The 24,487-nt window shown below is 38.0% G+C and overlaps 2 protein-coding genes and 1 long non-coding RNA gene across 5 annotated transcripts; 2 read left to right on the top strand and 1 right to left on the bottom strand.

Moving 5' to 3' along the window:
• The first annotated feature begins 3,512 nt into the window (after nt 1–3,512).
• Nucleotides 3,513–6,177, top strand: LOC124177806 (protein takeout-like). The gene is made up of 6 exons (XM_046560635.1): nt 3,513–3,691; nt 4,201–4,293; nt 4,636–4,786; nt 4,903–5,036; nt 5,447–5,596; nt 5,942–6,177. The coding sequence occupies exons 1-6, from the start codon at nt 3,634–3,636 to the stop codon at nt 6,091–6,093; spliced, it is 738 nt and encodes a 245-aa protein (XP_046416591.1). The 5' UTR covers nt 3,513–3,633; the 3' UTR covers nt 6,094–6,177.
• Nucleotides 6,178–17,111: 10,934 nt separating this feature from the next.
• On the top strand, nt 17,112–21,414 carry LOC124177880. 3 transcript variants are annotated; one of them, XM_046560784.1, is made up of 6 exons: nt 17,114–17,267; nt 17,370–17,587; nt 17,684–18,119; nt 18,206–18,528; nt 18,685–18,877; nt 20,544–21,414. In XM_046560784.1, exons 2-6 carry the CDS (start codon nt 17,393–17,395, stop codon nt 20,708–20,710), a joined length of 1,314 nt encoding a protein of 437 aa, XP_046416740.1. In that variant the 5' UTR covers nt 17,114–17,267; nt 17,370–17,392; the 3' UTR covers nt 20,711–21,414. The 3 variants fall into 3 exon arrangements, with proteins under 3 accessions (XP_046416741.1, XP_046416740.1, XP_046416739.1); XM_046560783.1 differs by having other exon boundaries at nt 17,338–17,587; XM_046560785.1 differs by lacking the exon at nt 18,685–18,877 and having other exon boundaries at nt 17,112–17,587; nt 20,544–20,693.
• On the bottom strand, nt 19,048–20,008 carry LOC124177881. Its single transcript, XR_006869687.1, has 2 exons — nt 19,930–20,008; nt 19,048–19,614 (listed from the first exon to the last, which is right to left on the bottom strand). It is a non-coding gene; the product is annotated as an uncharacterized LOC124177881 (long non-coding RNA).
• Nucleotides 21,415–24,487: the final 3,073 nt, after the last annotated feature.

Below are 24,487 nucleotides of genomic sequence, written 5' to 3'. Positions count from 1 at the left end.
TTTGAACTTTTATATGAAACCAACGTTTAATCGTATAGCTTAGTTGGTTCATATTTACGAGTCGTATAATTCAAACGATCTTTTTATATACAAACAACATTTTAGATTTTGATAGTTTCTATGTAAATTAATTTTTTAGGCTTAAGTATACATTTAACCGTACGTAATCGTTGTCCAAAGTACAAAATTGTTGAGCATTCTTGTTAGAAGGTCGGAAGGAATTTATACACTTTGTATTGAAACGTTTACAATGTGTGTACATAAGTAGATATACATATAATTACGTTGATGCACACGGTTTCAGATACCGTTGGTGGAGATGGAAAAGTTGCAGGAGGGTCTATGTGACCAACGTGAAATGGGTTATGGCTTTTTGGAAAAAAACAATTAACTAGATGATCCGCTTATTTACGATTCTTATATGTATTGTGAACGTTAATCATCGATGTATCATTTTTCATCGTATGCTGATTACAATCAATAGCAAGTCTGTGTGATTTGACCTTGTTTACCATGATGCTTTCATAGAAAATGATAAAGAAAATTTTACCGCGTAAACATCCGTAGGTAGGCAGTTTTCCATCTTTATCAAACAGATTGATTCTGTCTGACGATAAATATATCTCGTATACTGATTTTATTTCAACTTTAAAAGAATAAATGTTGCCATAATTTGTATACAGCTGGACGCAATGAACAATGAATTTATCGAAAATTGACCGTATACTGTACAATAAAACTCTCATGTCCATAACACTGACAATCTTCAAAATAATGGCAGCTCCTGGCTTTTTTTTTCCTCTGTTAATCCCAACGTTACAATTTCATACGTATACATTATTTTTGAGTGTACGATAATTTTGGCGTGGAAATGCTCATCATATTCTGCGAAGCAAGTCGACGCATGACGATCACTTTCAAACTTCCGTCATATCCGCCGGTTATTTCTTATTTACCTTCACATGTGTTACGTTCAACAGGTCATCAACAATCTCGGACACGAGATGATCCCGCACCGGCAAGTCATAATAATGAAAATGAATACGTTCTTGCCAAATTACAGTAAAAGAATAATGAGCCGGTGGCCCAAGTTTCGCGTGATTCAGGTTCAACCTCAACCTTGCTATTTTTGAAAGCCCAAAGTTGAATATGCGACCTACCGATGCTCTGCATGGCCTTCACACGAGAAGCTGCACGTAGCCACTCACTCGCGAGTCTTATTTACAACGATAAATTTGTGAAAAACCTGGCATCCGTGAGCCGTGACACACGTAAATTGTAGAATTTGTGCCTCGCGTTGAATTACAAATTAATTTTTTCAAGCGGATAACAAATTATAGCCGGGTTCAGTCATCGATATATGTCTCGACGGTGATTAAACTTATGTGTAAATATACGGACCAATGTTGGCTTCATCTTACATATACAGATTTCGATCTCGTTTTTCATTTATAAGATTGAATTGTACCAATAAGAAATGGAAAGCAATTGCTTATGCAGTTTGAAAACTTTTTTATTCCACAACAAACGAAACAACAAGTCGGCTAATTTACTCGTTTTCGATTAACTGGTTTTTCGTCAATTTTGATCAACAGTCGTTACGTCTACCGAATACAACGTTACCAACACGTTATTACACCGTATCTAACTTGGCAAATTCCAAGGTGCAAATTCCGAATAATTTGTAATAAAAAATTCGTAACCAAATTAATTACAGTTAAATTCCGACGAGAGTATCGTAATAAAAATATTAAAAATGCAAACAACTTCGTCAGAAGCTTTACTTAGATTGTACATTTTTCATTCGCATTACTCGTCTAGACGGTAAACACACGTACGGAAAAATCCGAGGTGAATTTGACCTTCCTAATAAACCTTTAATTGCGCATCGACTTATTTTGTAAAATAATTCAATGAGCAGTTAGTTGTTGAAAAAAAAGAAATAGATAATATATTTACGATATCAATGAAAATACACGTGTTGACCGGTACCTTTGCATGAGAAAGAATCAAGGAGCAGAGCGCGAGTGGCAATAATTTAAAGAAATGTTACTTCGGAGAGAAAACCTTCGCGTGGTAAACGGACGCGTGTAATATATAAACGAGGCGTGTTCAAAGTCCAGACGGGATCCACATATGCTCAGGTTTTCTCAAGCGATTGTCTGCATCAATCAAAAGTCTGCAACTTTTCACGTAGCCCGCATTACGAGAAAAATAAAATGAAAAGAAAAAATGTATAATAAAACGCCTTTAACCGAGAGAGAACCATAGAATGCATTAGGATGTAAGTCAGAGTTTGGCCATTCCATCGTGATCTACGGTTAGTGCTTGGCTTGGAGGCAGACGGGAAAAAGAGCATTTAAACAAACGCTTAGAGCGAAAAAAAAGATTTCAAATCCTTCACCTCTGTCCACGAAGGGTGAAATCGTGACAACTGGCATTGTGAATGCCATTTCTGCTTTTCAGGTCGCGGGTTGAAACGTGGGATGGTAAAAATTGCTTTAATAGGTTGTTTTTCAATTTCCACCGGACAAGGGCAAACCTATGCATAGCTGCGTTTACAACATAGGTATGTTTACTGGTGAACAGTAAACTTGAACAAAACCTGAATGACAAATGATTTTGTAAGCCTCGAGAAGTGTAAAGAATTAATTAACCGAATGCACAAGCACCTACGTAACTATCGTAAAGCAGGTGGTAACACACGATCGGAAAAGCACTGCGGGCAACGAAGTGCAAAGTATTCCATCACAAATGCCATTAGAACCGTAAATTTTATTCTCATTACTAATTATTTATGCGTCAGTATTTTATATACAATTTTACGCCTAAGGGGTTTAGACGGGTTCGTATTAAAATAGGTATACTATAGCGACGGAGAAATAGATACAACGAATCCATAAGGTGGGTCCGTCGGATCACTGGTACCATGCAGGTACCATTGACTTAGATTTGCCTCATTGTTTGTATAATCAATTCTACGCGTCGGCAAAGTAATTGGAATAAATTAAATCTCAAGATCAACATGTGTTTACAACTTAGTGGAAATCTTTCGACGTGTAGGTAGGCTGACATTTCGTTTACGTCACGTAGTTCGTTAACTATTTCTTTTTTTTTCCTTTCCACGAGAAAACATTGGCAGCTGACACAAATTATAATGTTTGAGACACATTATTATAGGTTGATTCACCTCTGTCCATCATGCGTTGGATATCTACTTACGAACTTATTACCCCATTTACCGAGTAGCTTCCCCTCGTTGTAATGTCTATCAATTTATTTTTTGGCAACGTTGATGTAACGCATAAATGGGATTCCCTTATAGGACACGTTTTAAGAAGAGGTCGGGCACATTGGGCAATGTTAATATGAGACACGAAAATTTTCGCATCGCGTTTGTGTGGTTGATGATGAACCGTGCGTGTATTAAACTACACACGTAAAATCCCGCTGGTCAAATGGTGGGGGATCTACCTTAAGTATTTAAATAGCCATGCAATTTACTCAGTCCTTGTAGTTCATTTCAAGCGTTCAAAGAATTAACAGTCTTTGAGACAACGAAACGACGACAAAGCTATACCGATTGAAAATATTATACGATATTCTGAAACAGTGAAATCTGCACTTCGTAAAATGAAGATCATTGTCACGTTCCTGGCCATCTTCGCATTGTCGGCAGCAGTTGAGCTACGTAAGTAGAAATATCATCGACACAAATCGATGCATCGGAAAAATAATACTGTGATTTTTCAATGCAATTCAAACCGGATTTCATTTACTTGCACGAACCTCGTAGAGTTCAATTATGCATTAGCCCTTGGTACCAGATCCTTGCGACACGCAAATACGCGCGATAATTTATTGGGGAAAATCCTTATCCGACGAAGTCTATATTCGGATATCAGAAGTCCTTGAAATCGGTATGCACCATGAACTTCGCCGATGCAATTGCCTGCAGTAATTAGTTCATGGTGAGAGAAAGTCTCGGGCAGGAGACGATATAATTGCTTCGGGTATCGCGTTAGTATTGTGCTGTCATCGATGCCATTTATCAATTGTTATGAAGACGTTGCTCAACACAGGCCTTGAATGTAACTTGTGCTTCGTACGATTGTTGTATTTCTTTTTTACCCGTAATGATTTCGCGACCTATATTACTTTTCGGAATCAATTAATTTTAATCCTTCAATTTCCTAACAGCGCCAAGCTTGAAGACCTGCCGAAGAAAAGATCCGCACTACCAGCAATGTTTAAGCGCCGCCGTCCCATTGTTCATCAAGTCTCTGTCTGCAGGTGAGAATCGAAAAATCAGAAAGCATGAAACATGTTCCTTCTGTTAATATTGCCCCAGCCTCCCTGTAACTCGAACAATTTTACTTTGGCCTTGTTCAATGGACACCGGTTTATTCCCATCACAGTCCGTCACATTTCTCTTGTCTTGGACGTTTTCGCTGGATCCTCGTGAATGAAAGTGTATTTTCAAACTCGTTCGAAGTGAATTTTACGCGGTGTCCTTGTGAACGTTCATTATAATTACTGAGACGGTCACCGCGCGGCAAAACGCACGGTTGTAAGCGGAACACATTCGTCACATCAAAACTGTCACTTGCTTTACGTATTTTTCATCGCTTTCAGGTCTCAGAAATTTCAAAATCCTCCCCATCGAGCCTTTGGCAGTTGACAGCATAAAAATTGGCGAAAGTACCGGTCCGGTATCCGTGAAACAATCGTATCGCAACATCAAGTTATACGGACTAACGAGAGGATTGGAAGTAAATAATTACAGGCAAGTGAAGAATAATGTAACGCGATAAGAGGGCAAAGTTTTTTCTACTAGAACATTGTACTCGATATTTTACTAATGCGTTTTTAAGATTGTGTCATATTGTCAATGTTTCACAGAATTGATTTCAACAAGCTGATTCTAACATCCGATTCCTACAATCCTCAAGTTGATTTCGTCGCCGATTACGAATTGGATGGTCAAGTTCTGGTTCTTCCCATCCATGGAAAAGGCCACTCCAACATAACCATGAGTAAGAGCAGCGAGCTGATTCAATAATATTTACATATCGTAACCCGCGGGTACCGCTGGAGTTTCACGGCAGTTTCCGTTGTGCATTGTGGAAAAGATTCTCGTTAACTTGAACCCACGTCGAAATCATTTTTACCCCATGGCACTTGTACACGGATCCCAGGGTTGGTTACCCAATGACCGTAGATCGATTGACGATAATCAGATATCGAAAGATATGGAATCGATCGACTTGGAAAGAACTCTTTCCTATGGTCAATTGATCCCTTTCATGTAAATCGATCACAAATTTTTAGAAGTAAATATAATCAGCCCATTTTCATTTACCGGGTACTGCATTAGAACGTGTGTATTTGTACGTCTGTATATCATGGATATGAGTTTATTTAAACTTTTCGATTCTGTTCGCAGTCGGCTTACATGCAAAGAACACCATATACTGTGACACGCACGTCAAGGATGGCGAGACTTATCTAAGAATCAAGAAGTACGACATCAAATTTCACCCCGAAAGAGTCCTGATGCACTTCGGCAATCTATTCGATGGTGATAACGCTCTGGGTAAGTATATTTACAACAAATTGAGCATCTTAATATTATTTCATCATTTTACCCGTTATTCAAAGTAAAATAGAAGAGAAAATAACGAAAGAACAGGACTTGTATTACACAGAATTATCATCACTGACAACGAGAGATAAAACATGTTAAAAATATCTCGAGACTTGGAAACAAGTTATCGTTGTAAGATCGTATTTGTCTACGATACTAAGTTGTTAATTTTTAAATTACATCGAACACAATTATTTCAAAAAAAATAACAGACTCATTTGCAGTCCAAAGAATGGCTGGAAATCCCTGGTATTTGGACTAAAAAAATATTTTCTGCCCCCTCCCCACATACAGCAGAACAGATGAACACATTCATCGCCCAGAATTCCGATTTACTCTTCAAAGAGCTCCAGGCATCCTACGAAGAGACGTTTGGCCTCGTCTTCGCGAAGCTTGGAAATGAAGTTTTCAGCCGTATCCCAATGAACAAATTATTCCCAGAATAAAATATCATTAGCTTGAACTTGTAAGCATTATAATTTTGTAATTAAGGAAATGTGGAAAAATAAGAAAAAATTTGAAAATTTGATAAAAATCGGCGATCTTATGCGATCATTGTTTATTCCCTAACTCTTTCTATTTATACACTTTCTAGTATTGAACATAGCATATCGTCCAGCTATTTGAATCCCCGCTCTATCTGGAAAAATTGTAGAGTTCTACAGTCGACCCAATAAGTGAAAAAGAATTGAAAGGGATTGAAGTTTTTAATTCAATCCAGTCGGGTTTCTTTTCCGGTAATTCGTATGAAAACGAACCGAAAAACGATGATCCGAGTACATAAACAAATAGAAAAGAATTTTACTGATATATTTCAAAATGCGAAACAATTCCTAGATTAAACTTTGAGAAACAGTGTGAGATTATATATATATATTTTGTCAGATCAAATATATAATAAATTTTTCTAGTGGTTTATTTTTAACAATTATTCACAAATCTGTACAATAAAAAAATAATATCACGATTTATTTGGTTCATTGGATGGTTTTGTAGTTTGGTTTTACAGGCAAATGCGACGGTCACTATCAGTTTGTTTTTAGGTTTTATTCATCTTCGAAAATTTACCTTGGTATAAACAATAGGATGGAGCGAAACATTTACTACCACTTACATGGAAATTATCCGGCATCACTCGGAAAAGCCTGAATAAAGCGAAGGAAACGTCTATTGTTTCGTGTGTTAGCCGTACGTATTTTTTAAATAGAATTCGATCGGATGGAAAAAAAATGGTGCTAATTGATTCGGAGTGCTTCATGTGAGTCGTATTCTTTTTAAAGGAATACATTCGGACAGATTGAACTACAATATTGAAATTGCAATAACCTATTCTTATCGAAGAATTAAAACGAATCAGCAACGAAGGGCTGCATTCATGACTCGTTTGAATTAGGACGGGATAGGAAAGGCATTGACTGAAGAACATAAAGACAGTTTGGTGTGACAACCGAAAATCGACGTGCGATTACGCTCCCTGAGATGTTCCAACGGTAGAGTTGAGAACTTATTGCAGAACATCGGAGAGTTACCGATTGCGACACGATGCCGGCTGCATTCACCTTCCGAATAACACAGTCTTCGCTATGGTAAGCCCAAGCGAGTACTCACAATTAGCTTGTGTGTACTTACCGACTTGTCGGCGATACAAGAAATTGATGATGAATTTCTTCCAAATTTGGTGGGGAAACAGTGATTTAATTAAAGCATAGGTACCGGAGAGAAGATGTATCCATAAATCATGAATAATAATAGACCTGATATAATAATGATGCAGGGACCAAAAAGTATATATTTATATGTGGTCCACGTGCGATATTAATATATATGATCCATTTACGATTAATACGTGATGCATATTATAAATTTTATAATTTTCCAGGAGACTAACTAGATTATCGACAATGATACGGCTATATTATAAAGATAGAAGAATTATTCATTTCGAAATGGGATTCTATTCGACGCGCGCTCGACGTATTCCATAACATTAGTATTCATAATTATTCCAACAACTTTTCATTTGCTCTCTCGATCTTGAATTTTCATAGGCATAGAATCGAAACGTTGTTTTAGCTGGTCGCAAGTGAAGTATCTGCTTTGGGTGGAGGTGCAGAATTGTTTTTCGAAAAGTATTCGGATGGAAAAAAATTCAGAGTAACTGTAACACATCACGGATGCGCTAATTTTGAACGAGATGTAATGGATGCTTCGTATATGGGACAGTATTTAACGCTGCGTAGTGATTTAAAGACCTAGAAAGGTGATAGGGAGAGAAAGAACGACGCTTCTTAACACTTCGAGTGTATTTTAACACACATTTGAAAGATACAAGCGAAATTTTTCGTCATCCAACTGTCGCAGAACGGCAGCGTTATTAGCCGACCCGTTCACTGAAGAATATATCTTCAGTCAGCGGCTGACCATCGAAGGGCCTGGCCCCTTGAGTCTGGAATCGGCAGGAGAGATAAAGTGTGTATTTCTTGTATGAAATGTGAAACCTAAAATCATTCTACATCATATCATATCATCATACATCATACATCATACATCATACATCGTACATCATACTTCGTCATACATAGTATTAAAGGTCGAAACCAAAGTTTGGATGTCGGATGTTCAGAAAGTGACGTCACCAATTCAAAATCAGCTAGCCGAATTCCTCAGTCGGGAAACAACCGCGCAGTAGAGCGGACGGATGAGAGTCGCGCTCCGCAAATTTCGAGTACCGGGTTCTCAACCTCCCGGATCCCGCGCTTCGGGTCCGCTACGTATTTCGAGTACCAGGTTCTCAACCTCCCGGATCCCGCGCTTCGGGACCGCTACGCGGTGAAACTCGACTTCCAGGATAAGCGCTCCGTGTTTACAATAAATTATTTCAATTCGTTTTTCGCGCAAGCCCAAATTCAGTGGCTGTCAGTACGCTAATAAAATTTCTATAACTTTATAATCTTCTCATAATCTTTTTGGTAGAATATGTCGATAAAAAAATTGTATTAAACCTTACACATTATTTTTGATTTGTTCTCACGCTGAGAATATTTATTAGTATTCGAGGTATAACTCGAGGTGGTTGGCGGTGGTCGTTGGAGGTGGTTAGCGGTGGTTGCGGGTAATCTCGGTGATTCAGGAGGAGGAGGACGAGGATTTGTGCTCGCTGAGTTTAACAATTTTATAATATTCGATTGCAATTGTAATTATATTTCATCTAATCTTTTTCAAACTTGTCATCTTCACAATAAATTATTTCAATTCGTTTTTCGCGCAAGCCCAAATTCAGTAGCTGTCAGTACGCTAATAAAATTTCTATAACTTGATAATGTTCTCATAATCTTTTTGGTAGAATATGTCGATAAAAAAATTGTATTAAACCTTACACATTATTTTTGATTTGTTCTCACGCTGAAAATATTTATTAGTACTCGAGGTATAACTCGAGGTGGTTGGCGGTGGTCGTTGGGGGTGGTTAGCGGTGGTTGCGGGTAATCTCGGTGATTCAGGAGGAGGAGGACGAGGATTTGTGCTCGCTGAGTTTAACAATTTTATAATATTCGATTGCAATTGTAATTATATTTCATCTAATCTTTTTCAAACTTGTCATCTTCACAATAAATTATTTCAATTCGTTTTTCGCGCAAGCCCAAATTCAGTAGCTGTCAGTACGCTAATAAAATTTCTATAACTTGATAATGTTCTCATAATCTTTTTGGTAGAATATGTCGATAAAAAAATTGTATTAAACCTTACACATTATTTTTGATTTGTTCTCACGCTGAAAATATTTATTAGTACTCGAGGTATAACTCGAGGTGGTTGGCGGTGGTCGTTGGGGGTGGTTAGCGGTGGTTGCGGGTAATCTCGGTGATTCAGGAGGAGGAGGACGAGGATTTGTGCTCGCTGAGTTTAACAATTTTATAATATTCGATTGCAATTGTAATTATATTTCATCTAATCTTTTTCAAACTTGTCATCTTCACAATAAATTATTTCAATTCGTTTTTCGCGCAAGCCCAAATTCAGTAGCTGTCAGTACGCTAATAAAATTTCTATAACTTGATAATGTTCTCATAATCTTTTTGGTAGAATATGTCGATAAAAAAATTGTATTAAACCTTACACATTATTTTTGATTTGTTCTCACGCTGAAAATATTTATTAGTACTCGAGGTATAACTCGAGGTGGTTGGCGGTGGTCGTTGGGGGTGGTTAGCGGTGGTTGCGGGTAATCTCGGTGATTCAGGAGGAGGAGGACGAGGATTTGTGCTCGCTGAGTTTAACAATTTTATAATATTCGATTGCAATTGTAATTATATTTCATCTAATCTTTTTCAAACTTGTCATCTTCACAATAAATTATTTCAATTCGTTTTTCGCGCAAGCCCAAATTCAGTAGCTGTCAGTACGCTAATAAAATTTCTATAACTTGATAATGTTCTCATAATCTTTTTGGTAGAATATGTCGATAAAAAAATTGTATTAAACCTTACACATTATTTTTGATTTGTTCTCACGCTGAAAATATTTATTAGTACTCGAGGTATAACTCGAGGTGGTTGGCGGTGGTCGTTGGGGGTGGTTAGCGGTGGTTGCGGGTAATCTCGGTGATTCAGGAGGAGGAGGACGAGGATTTGTGCTCGCTGAGTTTAACAATTTTATAATATTCGATTGCAATTGTAATTATATTTCATCTAATCTTTTTCAAACTTGTCATCTTCACAATAAATTATTTCAATTCGTTTTTCGCGCAAGCCCAAATTCAGTAGCTATGAATAATCTTATGCAATTTATTATATTATTAATTGATTAATTAATATTCCTATAATATTTAATGGCAATTGTAATTACATTTCACTTGAAATATGACAAACTTGTCACGTTTACAATAAATTATTTCAATTCAGTTTTCGTGCAAGCACATATTCAGTAGCTATGAATAATCTTATACAATTTATTATATTATTAATTGATTAATTAATATTCTTCTAATATTTAATGGCAATTGTAATTACATTTCATCTAAAATATTTCAAACTGGTCATGTTTACATTAAATTATTTCAATTCATTTTTCGCGCAAGCACATATTCAGTAGCTATGAATAAGCTCATACAATTTATTATATTATTAATTAAATAATCAATCAATTACTCAATTATATTAAACCTTACACAATATTTTCGATGTGCTCTTATACTGAAAATGTTTATTACTATTCAAGGTATAACCTGAGGTGGTTATCGGTGGTTGTTCGAGGTGGTTGAAGGTGGTCGGAGGTGGACGAGGAGAAGGACGAGGAGGACGAGGATTTGTGCTGGGTGAGTAAAACACTTTTATAATATTTCATGGCAATTGTAATTATATTTCATCTGAAATATTACAAACTTGTCACGTTTACAATAAATTATTTCAATTCATTTTTCGTGCAAGCACATATTCAGTAGCTATGAATAATCTCATACAATTTATTATATTATTAATTAATTAATTAATTACATTAATCGTTACACAATATTTTTGATGTCTTCCTATACTAAAAATATTCATTACTATTCCAGGTATAACCCGAGGTGGTCGGAGGTGGACGAGGAGGAAGACGAGCTGGACGAGGAGCAGGACGAGGTCGACGAGGAGGAGGACGAGGTGGACGAGGAGGAGGCGGGGTGGGTCGTGGGAGGGGGGGGGGGGGGGGGGGGGGGGGGGAGGGAAGGGAAGGGAAGGGAAGGGTTGGAGGCGGGGAGGGTAGGGAGGAGAGGGGGGAAGGGAAGGGATGGGGCGGGGGAGGGCGGGAGGGTGGGGGGAGAGTGTAGAGGATGGATGTCGGTGCGACCCGTTAAAGTTTATAGAGCAGAACACCACCCGACCGGTCGCCCTCCCTCCCTCCCCACCCCCCTCCCTCCCCCCTCCCCGCCCCTTCCCTCCCCCCGCCCTCCCCCCACCCTCCCACCCTCCCCGTCCCATCCCTTCCCTTCCCCCCTCTTCTCCCTGCCCCTCCCCGCCTCCAGCCCTTCCCTTCCCTTCCCTTCCCTTCCCTCCCCGCCCCCCTCCCCCTCCTCCCACGACCCACCCCGCCTCCTCCTCGTCCACCTCGTCCTCTTCCTCGTCGACCTCGTCCTGCTCCTCGTCCAGCTCGTCCTCGTCCTCGTCCACCTCCGACCACCTCGGGTTATACCTGGAATAGTAATGAATATTTTTAGTATAGGAAGACATCAAAAATATTGTGTAACGATTAATGTAATTAATTAATTGATTAATAATATAATAAATTGTATGAGATTATTCATAGCTACTGAATATGTGCTTGCACGAAAAATGAATTGAAATAATTTATTGTAAACGTGACAAGTTTGTAATATTTCAGATGAAATGCAATTACAATTGCCATTAAATATTATGAGAATATTAATTAATCAATTAATGACATAATAAATTGTATAAGATTATTCATAGCTACTGAATATGTGCTTGCACGAAAAATGAATTGAAATAATTTATTGTAAACGTGACAAGTTTGTAATATTTCAGATGAAATGCAATTACAATTGCCATTAAATATTATGAGAATATTAATTAATCAATTAATGACATAATAAATTGCATAAGATCATTCATAGCTACTGAATATGTGCTTGCACGAAAAATGAATTCAAATAATTTATTGTAAACGTGACAAGTTTGTAATATTTCAGATGAAATATAATTACAATTGCCATGAAATATTATAAAAGTGTTTTACTCACCCAGCACAAATCCTCGTCCTCCTCGTCCTTCTCCTCGTCCACCTCCGACCACCTTCAACCACCTCGAACAACCACCGATAACCACCTCAGGTTATACCTTGAATAGTAATAAACATTTTCAGTATAAGAGCACATCGAAAATATTGTGTAAGGTTTAATATAATTGAGTAATTGATTGATTATTTAATTAATAATATGATAAATTGTATGAGCTTATTCATAGCTACTGAATATGTGCTTGCGCGAAAAATGAATTGAAATAATTTATTGTAAACGTGACAAGTTTGTCATATTTCAAGTGAAATGTAATTACAATTGCCATTAAATATTATAGGAATATTAATTAATCAATTAATAATATAATAAATTGCATAAGATTATTCATAGCTACTGAATATGTGCTTGCACGAAAAATGAATTGAAATAATTTATTGTAAACGTGACAAGTTTGTAATGTTTCAGATGAAATATAATTACAATTGCCATGAAATATTATAAAAGTGTTTTACTCACCGAGCACAAATCCTCGTCCTCCTCCTCCTGAATCACCGAGATTACCCGCAACCACCGCTAACCACCCCCAACGACCACCGCCAACCACCTCGAGTTATACCTCGAGTACTAATAAATATTTTCAGCGTGAGAACAAATCAAAAATAATGTGTAAGGTTTAATACAATTTTTTTATCGACATATTCTACCAAAAAGATTATGAGAACATTATCAAGTTATAGAAATTTTATTAGCGTACTGACAGCTACTGAATTTGGGCTTGCGCGAAAAACGAATTGAAATAATTTATTGTGAAGATGACAAGTTTGAAAAAGATTAGATGAAATATAATTACAATTGCAATCGAATATTATAAAATTGTTAAACTCAGCGAGCACAAATCCTCGTCCTCCTCCTCCTGAATCACCGAGATTACCCGCAACCACCGCTAACCACCCCCAACGACCACCGCCAACCACCTCGAGTTATACCTCGAGTACTAATAAATATTTTCAGCGTGAGAACAAATCAAAAATAATGTGTAAGGTTTAATACAATTTTTTTATCGACATATTCTACCAAAAAGATTATGAGAACATTATCAAGTTATAGAAATTTTATTAGCGTACTGACAGCTACTGAATTTGGGCTTGCGCGAAAAACGAATTGAAATAATTTATTGTGAAGATGACAAGTTTGAAAAAGATTAGATGAAATATAATTACAATTGCAATCGAATATTATAAAATTGTTAAACTCAGCGAGCACAAATCCTCGTCCTCCTCCTCCTGAATCACCGAGATTACCCGCAACCACCGCTAACCACCCCCAACGACCACCGCCAACCACCTCGAGTTATACCTCGAGTACTAATAAATATTTTCAGCGTGAGAACAAATCAAAAATAATGTGTAAGGTTTAATACAATTTTTTTATCGACATATTCTACCAAAAAGATTATGAGAACATTATCAAGTTATAGAAATTTTATTAGCGTACTGACAGCTACTGAATTTGGGCTTGCGCGAAAAACGAATTGAAATAATTTATTGTGAAGATGACAAGTTTGAAAAAGATTAGATGAAATATAATTACAATTGCAATCGAATATTATAAAATTGTTAAACTCAGCGAGCACAAATCCTCGTCCTCCTCCTCCTGAATCACCGAGATTACCCGCAACCACCGCTAACCACCTCCAACGACCACCGCCAACCACCTCGAGTTATACCTCGAATACTAATAAATATTCTCAGCGTGAGAACAAATCAAAAATAATGTGTAAGGTTTAATACAATTTTTTTATCGACATATTCTACCAAAAAGATTATGAGAAGATTATAAAGTTATAGAAATTTTATTAGCGTACTGACAGCCACTGAATTTGGGCTTGCGCGAAAAACGAATTGAAATAATTTATTGTAAACACGGAGCGCTTATCCTGGAAGTCGAGTTTCACCGCGTAGCGGTCCCGAAGCGCGGGATCCGGGAGGTTGAGAACCCGGTACTCGAAATTTGCGGAGCGCGACTCTCATCCGTCCGCTCTACTGCGCGGTTGTTTCCCGACTGAGGAATTCGGCTAGCTGATTTTGAATTGGTGACGTCACTTTCTGAACATCCGACATCCAAACTTTGGTTTCGACCTTTAATACTATGTATGACGAAGTATGATGTACGATGTATGATGTATGATGTATGATGTATGATGATATGATATGATGTAGAATGATTTTAGGTTTCACATTTCATACAAGAAATACACACTTTATCTCTCCTGCCGATTCCAGACTCAAGGGGCCAGGCCCTTCGATGGTCAGCCGCTGACTGAAGATATATTCTTCAGTGAACGGGTCGGCTAATAACGCTGCCGTTCTGCGACAGTTGGATGACGAAAAATTTCGCTTGTATCTTTCAAATGTGTGTTAAAATACACTCGAAGTGTTAAGAAGCGTCGTTCTTTCTCTCCCTATCACCTTTCTAGGTCTTTAAATCACTACGCAGCGTTAAATACTGTCCCATATACGAAGCATCCATTACATCTCGTTCAAAATTAGCGCATCCGTGATGTGTTACAGTTACTCTGAATTTTTTTCCATCCGAATACTTTTCGAAAAACAATTCTGCACCTCCACCCAAAGCAGATACTTCACTTGCGACCAGCTAAAACAACGTTTCGATTCTATGCCTATGAAAATTCAAGATCGAGAGAGCAAATGAAAAGTTGTTGGAATAATTATGAATACTAATGTTATGGAATACGTCGAGCGCGCGTCGAATAGAATCCCATTTCGAAATGAATAATTCTTCTCTTTTCATATCATAGCTAATCTGGTAATATAGGTAAATAGGATGGTTGGAGGTGTTCGGAAATGGTAGGAGGTGGTCGGCGCTGGCAGAAGGTGATAGGGGGTGCTTGAAAGTGGCCATTGATGGTCGGAGGTGGCAGGGGGAGGTAGGAGGCGTTCGAAAATGGTAGGACATTTCAAAAGTTAAAGTCGACGATGATCCGGTGCATCAATTTTATCGTTACAGATTTTCTTTTCCCATGAGGCATAGAGTATTCAACAACGATAATGCAGTCCTTAAAATTCATCATTCATCCCTGTCTGGAAAGCTAATTCGCAAGGCGTGGTATTCTATTCTATTTGCATTATTAGAAAAATACCCGTACTCTACATACACTGTTTCTAATCTTTTGCTACATTTGGTTTAATCCCCATGCATCCACAGCACGAATAGTCGGAAATGTTTTTGATGATCCACAATAAAATAAAAGAAGTAACAAAGCTTAAATTTATTGTCAAAGCTCTAATGAATACATCAAACTGCGGTCGAATCAATTCATTTATTATTTGCACATGACCTCTGTATATTTGATAAATTATTCCTAAATACATTGAAACATACGTATTTATAATGAAATATCATGCAATGGGCTGTGTAAACTATAAAATATAATTTCTATCGAATAGCTGCTTTTACAGCTGTCAACAGGGTTTTGAGACTCAGTTCCGTTCGTCCTCCTCCTCGTCCACCTCCGACCACCTCCAACAATCGCCAACCACCTCGAATAACCACCGATAACCACCTCGGGTTGTACCTGGAATAGCAATAAATATTTTCAGCATAAGAACACATCAAAAACATTACGTAAGGATTCATATAATCACAGGTTTTGTTTTTTGGCTGTCACTTTCGATGCGTTGATCGCAGCGTATTGGGACTGCGCCCAATCGACTACTGTCGCAAAATTACGTCGGAATAGTGCATGAAAGAATTTATTCCTGCACTTTTCAAAATCGCAAAAATTTTCGCCAAAAATGCAATGTGGTTAGCCTTACCATTGGACAAATAATATAAAGACAGTTGCCCTTATGGGCTTAGATGTGACAACCGAAAACTGCTTCGTGAGATTTTCCAACGGTAGAGTTGAGAACTTACCGTAGAACATCAGAGAGTTTCCGATTTCGACATGATGCTGGCTGCATTCACCTTCTGAGCAACACAGTCTTCGCAATGGTCAGCCCAAATCAGTACTTGGCCTGAGTGTACTTACCGACTTGTCGGCGATACAAGAAATTGATAATTAGAATAAATATCTCTCAAAGTTCGTAGCAAAACAGTGATCCAATTAAAGTATAGGTACCCGAGAGAAGAATGTATACATAGATCATGAATAAAAATAGATCAGATGTAATGATCATGCAGAGACCAAAAAGTATAAATGTATATGCGGTGCATGTACGACATTGATATATATGATTCATTTATGATTAATACGTGATGTAAACTATAAATTTTATAATTTTCTAGGAAACATAGTAGATTATCTACCATAATCGGCTATAACATGACAATAAAAGAATTGTTCGTTTCGAAATGGAATTCAATTCGACACGCAGTCTATATATCCCATAACATTAATATTCAGAATTAGGAGTAGGAAAGGACAGATAGAAGCGAATAGAAACTTACAGATTCTCACTAGAAACACGTACAATCATTTCGGAAATTTCAAGAAATATGATTCACAAGTAAGATAATGAATTTCGTTAAATTCTTTTCCGTTTATTGAGAACGATTCTCGGGTGGTGAAATCTATCCTAATTCAAATTGAATCAAGCGTATATCAGAGCCAAGCGCAAACAGCGGTAATCAGAATTTATCTGACTTGCGTAGTTGGTTTCAATGCTGTGTTCTCAAATTATTAAACTACCGGCCAATATCTCTAATGGTTAATTTTTTCTTCTGAAGTTAGGTACAAGTGGGAAATTTTGTACTTCATAAACGTGAAACAGCTAAACGCGTAAATTTTCCATTGTTCGACTGTCAAACTGGACTGTCAACAAGTAATAACGTGTAAGCTACCGATAAACAGCGACGAAATAAATGGTAAATTACCCTCATATCCATAGTTGGTTGAACGATTTCTAAAACGTCTTGAACGCACGTGAATTCACAGCAATTCAATGTAGTAGACGTGGTTGAACACAGATTCTACACAATATAACCTCGACATGATCTGCAAAAGTTTTCTCCACGACGTGACCGGGCATGTGGCCGAAATCACGTCACCTAACAAAGCGATAATCCACTTCACGTTGGACAGTGTATTGCAAACTGCATTTCTCAAAATTCAGCGATTCTACAAAGACGGAAAATGCCTACCTGATAATGAAAATCTCAACAAATATATTAAAATCGCCAACAAGGTGAGTCCAAATTTACCGCATTACAGGATGAAATTTGATTGCAATAGACCTTCACGGCTTCTTTCACATGATTGAAATCATCTGTCATTATTCTAGGTGAAGTTTTCTTGTCACCTTATCGACAATGCAGAGCCTGGGCAGTGCAAATGGTTCATAACGAACTGCTGGCGGCATATTGAAAGCGAGCAGCATACTGCGACTTTGTCAACCGGCATAATGAACGTCGCAGGAACAGTGATGGACCTGAAGCAACGTCACGGGATGTTAGTAATGACTGACCTGCTGGAGAATGAATTTAGGGTTCATTTTCTTGCCAGCAAAGTGTATATCTATGGGAAAAGGTTGTCAGCATCGAAGCCGTTGTCCAGCCATCTCCAGATCGAGGACAAAGTTTATTTTGACGCAATACCGTGCTTTCCGGAAGAAAATAATCAAAAGTGTAATTGGTTCGCGACTTGCGTTCACAAAGGGAAAAAGCCCGAGGATCTGTACAAGGATCCAAATAGAATTGAGGCCACTGAGACTGACAAGGGTACGGCACTGGACCAGTTACTTAAATTCTATTTAAAGCAATGATATGTACGCGACAAACAGGATTCTGAATGGATTTTTTTGTAGATGGACTTAACAGGAGTGTCAATAATTTCGTTTTGAATAACCAAGTGTCTTCTAGTCACTGTCAGCAACAAGAACTTGTACCACCTGAGTATGCTTCAACCATCAACACATGTGAAACTGTCAAACAGACGCACAGTGCCAACGTAGATAATTCATTCAACAATTCATTCAACAATTCATTCAACAATTCATTTAACAATTCATTCAACAATTCATTCAACAATTCTGGTCTTGGGGAAATGGAATCATCCAAAGAAGATGCCAATCCAAGAGCTGAACATGACCCAAAACTTAATGCCAAGATGTTGCATGATATTAAGCTGGTTAGTAATGCATTTGGAAATTCATATCATGGTGAAATACATTATTACATTTAATGGTCGATATTCATACCTGCATTTTTAGACTTTTAAAAATGAATTACTGTCGCGTTTAATGATTCATGAAAATATGGTAGTGACTTATATCTTGTATTTCAGTTAACGAACAATCCCAAAGCAGTGTTTGCTAAAAGTAACGGTATCATCATGGGTATAATAAATGAAGAATACGGCGTGATATTGGGGGAATTTCAACGAAACATCTTTGAGAGTATCCTGTTTCATCGTAGCAATGCATTCCTATTCAAAATGAATCTGGCCCACTCTAAACTTTCAGAAATCTTCATTGAAGGCAAGTCTTTATCTGCTATGTCGCCAAATTTTGTTACTCGATTTTCAAATCCAGCGATAATTGTCTCGATTCATTTGGTTTGACACTTATTGCTTGAGGTATGTTGACTTGTTATCGACCAATCATTATAAACGACAACCGATATGTTGGCTCGTTACTTACATTGCTGGTTGAGGGTAAATAGGACTTAGTCGTGTCCTGTTTTTTTGCGCGCTTAATTTTCTCATTAACAATACTGTATTTATGCAATTCTAGAGAGAAAAAAGAACTTTGTTCGATAACAAAGTTAAACTTATTCCAATTCGAAATTACACATTCGGAATTAAAGAACAACCCTGTGCCCGCTCAATTCTGTTTCACTGGTAATATTTTCTTCAATCGGAAATCTGGCAATGACAGTATTACCCATATTTCAACTAGTGTATAGTACCATATAAGTGATTATTTTGGCAGTTTTAAAAATAAATCTAGTATTTTTGGGATCTAGACTGCACAGAATTTTCTCCTTTCGGGGTTCATCCCATACATGTATCTCATTGTACGTCATTGAAAACTGTCCACCTCACGAATTGCCTGGTCTTTAAATCTGTCACAGAATCACATTCTTTGACACTCCCAGGTACCGCAAAACCTCTGTGATGTTTGATCTGTAGCCTGTCGCATCATGTGAAAATTTTGCTATTTCTTGGGGCCTATGTATATTACTACATATCAATCTTGGACGTCTTTCTTTGCATCTGAAACAAAAAAGAAATGTATGTTACCATAATATGAGGTTATGAAAATGGCGAATGCAGTAATTGTCATCATTTCAGTTGCGTTTACGCCAAGGTATTACTTTTAGACTGGCCAAACTGTAATACGAGTTAACACTGTTCAATTTAAAATGTACTATGAAATCTGGACTTGTTTTTGTATGAAATTCAGTGGAGTGAGTTTTGACATTTCGGAATAGAAGTCATAAGTGATATGCGGCTTTTATGTGGTAACGATAAAATATAATGGTGCACAGTTTCGTTTTTTCGCAGTTTATGGGTATAACGTGATAATACCAAAGTTTGTGAAACTATCACTTTCGTTTGTTTTCTTCCAATCACAACGTTAAGACATGAATAATTCTTATATCTGCCATCTTACGGCTGAAAGTGAAACTAGTTTAATTTCTATCTTACCATCAGTCCATAGTGAAAATTGTCGATTCATGCCATTAATCCATGGTAGATGTGATTGAACCGAAATGGGCACAAAATTCGAATTGTTTACGAAAGATTCGTGAAAGGCTGGAGAATCATTCTGCAAGAATTTTCGAATGCCGTATAGTGTAATGGTCAGTTAGTAACGACGATCAAGATTAACGTGACAGTTTGTTGATAAATCGAACTCGTCTACACGCACGGCGGTTTAAAACATTCACCGGGACTAAGTGATCCGTTAATAATGTGTATATTCCAAGTTTAATATAAATGACTTTAGGCCACGGATGGAACAGTCCAAATCAATCTAGCCCTGGGTACACCGATAATTCCTGCTCGTAATATAATCGTTCATTTAAAAATTTACCTTTCGCTGTACACATCTCGCTGTAAATGTACGAGAATTAATCCTAAGAGACGTACGTTCAAAAGTGAAATAAAAATAATTCTTGTCCTATACTTTCTCGCTGTAGGTGATCGAGTAAGATTCATCGCTGTCAATGCGCCTAAGCAATTCGTTTGCGAGTGGATCGCCACGCAGGTATCCGTTGCAAACTTTGCAGAGGAAGGAGACGAGCAAGGAGAGGATCACGAAGTGCCGATAGTAGAAGAATCCCCCAATGTACAAATTTTAGAATAAAACAAAACAAGTCAAAATTGTTGACCATTAATTACTCGAAAGTCAGACGAGAAGCAACTTTTCCGGTAATTTCTCATCGGTAAAACGCGTCTTCTAGTCAGCACAGTTCTATTTTTGTATACGGACGCCGTATCTACCCTTCATGGCGCAGGGAGATACAGGATCTGTTTCTTTCCCTTCCATCCAATCAATGCTTCTTATACTTTCTTTCGATTAGATTCGTTTCTCCGACGAGTAGGATGCGTTCTTTTGCATCGTGTATAATACATAATAGGTATTCATACCTGTTTGCATTTATCCTCACGCAGAGGTAAGAATATCACTGTGCTCGTTTCTTCAACGCGTTGTCTGCATTGCAGCAAGCGACTCTTGTGGGCGATACGGATAAGAAACGTATGTACGCAGTCCAGGTGTCGTAGTATTTTTTACGTAACTGACTTTCGCGTCTTTGATGCGTTTATACGTGGTCGTTTATTTTTGGTCCTTTTTTGTTCGCGCAATACAAAATACGTTTGCTCATTTTTTTCTACGCTTCAACGTACAACAGTAAATCAAATTAGGATGTATCAATTGCGCCTGAATGCCTATAGATTCACACCGGTATTATAGATTTTTACTATATTTATACCATCTGTGATACATATAACTGTTATAAGTGAGGTAAATTTTTACCTTGTTATGCAAAATAAATATTTTGAACTCTGCCCATATCATCCTTTCATTCTGATACTCCAAGAGATCTACGTATAAGTGTATCTACTTAGTTGGAATAATGAATGACGTAATAATAGTTGATGATTCATATTCAACGGTAATTTTTACTATGTCTGTGATCATTGTTATTCCAGCAACAGGAACCGCGTTTTTTGGCGAAGCCAACATTGCGGTGAAAACAGTCGATGCCAACAGTGACGGCAGCTGTATATTTCTCCAGTTTAAAGAGCGTTAAAGCCAGGCAAGCGAGTGTGAAAGATTGAAAGAGGAAAAAAATTGGAGTTTGAACTTGATTGGATTAGCGAATAAACTTGTATCGACGTTGTATGTAAAATCAGCAACGCACGAGTCTCGATTACAATGTAGACAAGATTATATCCTCGCAATTTTGTTCGCCGTTAAATTAATTACATCCGCGATAGTTGCGTAACAACGTATATAGATACGTTTATACCTGACAGGCTCGGTTCGTACGTCAAACCAGTCAACACCTCGCTTCATTATTAATTAATCGAAAGTTGTATATCCTGTGCATTGTCTCATGGAACGAGAGGCGCGACTTCCCGACAGAGTCAACATTTCGTCAACTCTGCGGGAGGAACGTATAAACTCGGTTCTTGTTCTTTCTCTTTTCATTTTTTTCCTTTCGTTCAGTTTCTGTTTCTGTTTCTTTTTCTCGTCTTCCTCGACGCCCTCGGACGACAAGGTCTCCGATGACACAGCTTCACCGCGTCTGTTAAATCGAGAAATTCAAATACCGCGTGAACGCGTTTATTGGTTCGTTATTATTATTATTCGGATTATTCCATTCCACCTGCTACTGCTGTACCTTGTACTTTTTTTGGGTCATTTCGAACACGTTATAATTATTTTTACCGATTCTGGATATTTATGTATATTTTTATCTCTCAGTTTTATTTTCAGACCGACAAGTTTTTCATGCTCCACACATCCGTAATCCCGGCGATGTGCACGGTGTGCAAACTCGATATTTGCAATAAGAATTTCTGTTTTACTTGTAACGTACAATATATAGTTATACGGTACGTATTATACCAAGTCAGTAGTTCGCGGTATCTTTAATTCATTTTTGTTCATATTCAAGTCACTCATCATGTATTACCGTGACGCGAATTTTACGCAAGTTTATTTGTCGTTTCTTTTTTCCCCACTTTTCTTTACCCTCGACCGCGGCGCTACGTTTTTTTCTTTTTATTTTATTTTTTTTTTCAACGCTGCGCACCTGAGATTTCTCATTTCACCATAATTCTGTGGTAAGCGGTGCTTATTTCACGCTGTGAATCGGTGAATTTTATTTATTATAGAACACAAGCAACGATCGTTTGTATAAATAAAGTCAGTTTTAAATCAATACGAACAGTTAACGCCGCGGGTGAAATTTCTAATTTGAAATCGTTCGATCTGCAGCACGAGCCGTATGCCCTTTCGTAATGACTCTAATTTTGCAATTTTATCCCTAATGCTCATACGCGGCTATGGAATTTGAATAATTTTCAAATAAAATGCATCACCTCCGGCAATTATTCGATTACGTCATTTAACCGAGATGGCATTCGTTTTTAGGGATCTACAGGCTGAATATGACGTAAGTCATGATCGCTAGCGCATGCGACGTGCCATCTACCATATGCTGCAAAGATTTTTACCATATTTATTCATTGCGGTTGCTGCCCGCGGAGAGAGAAAAAGAAATATTTCACATTACCGACGGCGACGCGCGATAATTGTAAATTAAATATATCGCAGAGAAATTTCCCTCGGTGAAAGTCGATTTTACAACGTAAAATAGGTGAAAATTTGTCATTGTTTAAAACCCATTGTTTTCGACAAGCGAAACGTAAGTCCGCGCGCTAGACGTTCAACAGGTAATAATTCTGGATCTGTGTGCGTGCTTATTAAGAAATGCTAGACCCTCACCTGTCGCGCGGGCTGTCACTGCGGAACAAGTCGAATTGCTCTTAGGCCAAACTTTCAGGGACAGAATAATTATAAGATCATTACCCCAACCCGAAATTACGAACGCGTCGACGAAACCTTCATGCCGTAATCGTAAAGCAGTGACGATCTCGCGCAAGTATTGCCGAGACACACTGTATAACATTTCTACAATAAAGTAGTTAATCTTTTCCTTATTTTTGTCACATTATACACCTCATACATGCTTGCCGGATGTCTGACGGGGGCAAAGGAGCGATTAAACCGATGGAGAAAAAAGCGAGAACGGTTCGTCGATGAGTAATTTGAATTACGCTTGTTTGTTTATTTGTTTGTTCTTCTCTTTTTCCTCCATCGCCAGTGAAGATGACACGGGGCGTTTATTACACGTGTACTTTGTAACCGGCTGTAAGTGTTTTTATTTCTTATTACGATAATGTTGCACCTCGTCATAGATTTCATTATCTGCATAAACAAGTATCAAGCGTTTGTAATTATTCCTTGTGTTTGTGTGTTTAGCTGTATCTTCGAGCGGGCATTTAAGACTGACGGCTGAAAACAAGACCGATACCATCGGTCCTGCCTCGATACGTTAATTCAAACTGCTGTTCCACCAGTTTAGTGGTCCACCGATACGCTCTCCTAGCTTTGACAGCACGTGTCCCGCTCAATTATCGCGATCGCGACGAAGGCAATCCGCGGATTGATAGTATTTTTTTACAATCACGTTCTTCCTACTTTGGCAGATTCACGATATTATGGTACGTACGGTACGTACGAAGGATGCTTTTCGAACGCAACTGCAGCAACCTCGAGTCGAGTGCATCGAGCGCATCGTAGGAGGACCCGAATCCAGGATACCTAATTCGGCAGATCGAATGATATAAAAACGAGGGATTGAGTAACCGCGACGCGGAGGCGACGCGGACTCTTTCTTTTCGAATACTTGGATCGTCTCGCGGAGGCATAACAAAAAGACACTGTTCGAACGGAAACACTGCAGAGCTACATCGAGAGAGCGCGAGAGAGCGCGAGAGAGAGAGAGAGAGGGAGAGGGAGACCTGCAGGGGGCTGGATATTTTTAAAACTTGCTGTATTCGTCCCTCC

The sequence above is a fragment of the Neodiprion fabricii genome, chromosome 3 (genome assembly GCF_021155785.1).
Source record: "Neodiprion fabricii isolate iyNeoFabr1 chromosome 3, iyNeoFabr1.1, whole genome shotgun sequence".
Taxonomy (NCBI): Eukaryota; Metazoa; Arthropoda; class Insecta; order Hymenoptera; family Diprionidae; genus Neodiprion; species Neodiprion fabricii.
This window is presented reverse-complemented; position numbering and strand designations above follow the sequence as displayed.

What these genes read in the sequence shown, in the direction of transcription:
- LOC124177806 (XM_046560635.1), top strand. Translation starts at nt 3,634, where the DNA reads ATGAAGATCATTGTCACGTTCCTGGCCATCTTCGCATTGTCGGCAGCA. An exon ending in CATCAAGTCTCTGTCTGCAG is followed by an intron (nt 4,294 to 4,635) that starts GTGAGAATCGAA and finishes CATCGCTTTCAG; the next exon opens with GTCTCAGAAATTTCAAAATC. An exon ending in CGATGGTGATAACGCTCTGG is followed by an intron (nt 5,597 to 5,941) that starts GTAAGTATATTT and finishes CCCCACATACAG; the next exon opens with CAGAACAGATGAACACATTC.
- LOC124177880 (XM_046560784.1), top strand. Translation starts at nt 17,393, where the DNA reads ATGATCTGCAAAAGTTTTCTCCACGACGTGACCGGGCATGTGGCCGAA. An exon ending in ATATTAAAATCGCCAACAAG is followed by an intron (nt 17,588 to 17,683) that starts GTGAGTCCAAAT and finishes TCATTATTCTAG; the next exon opens with GTGAAGTTTTCTTGTCACCT. An exon ending in GGCCACTGAGACTGACAAGG is followed by an intron (nt 18,120 to 18,205) that starts GTACGGCACTGG and finishes ATTTTTTTGTAG; the next exon opens with ATGGACTTAACAGGAGTGTC.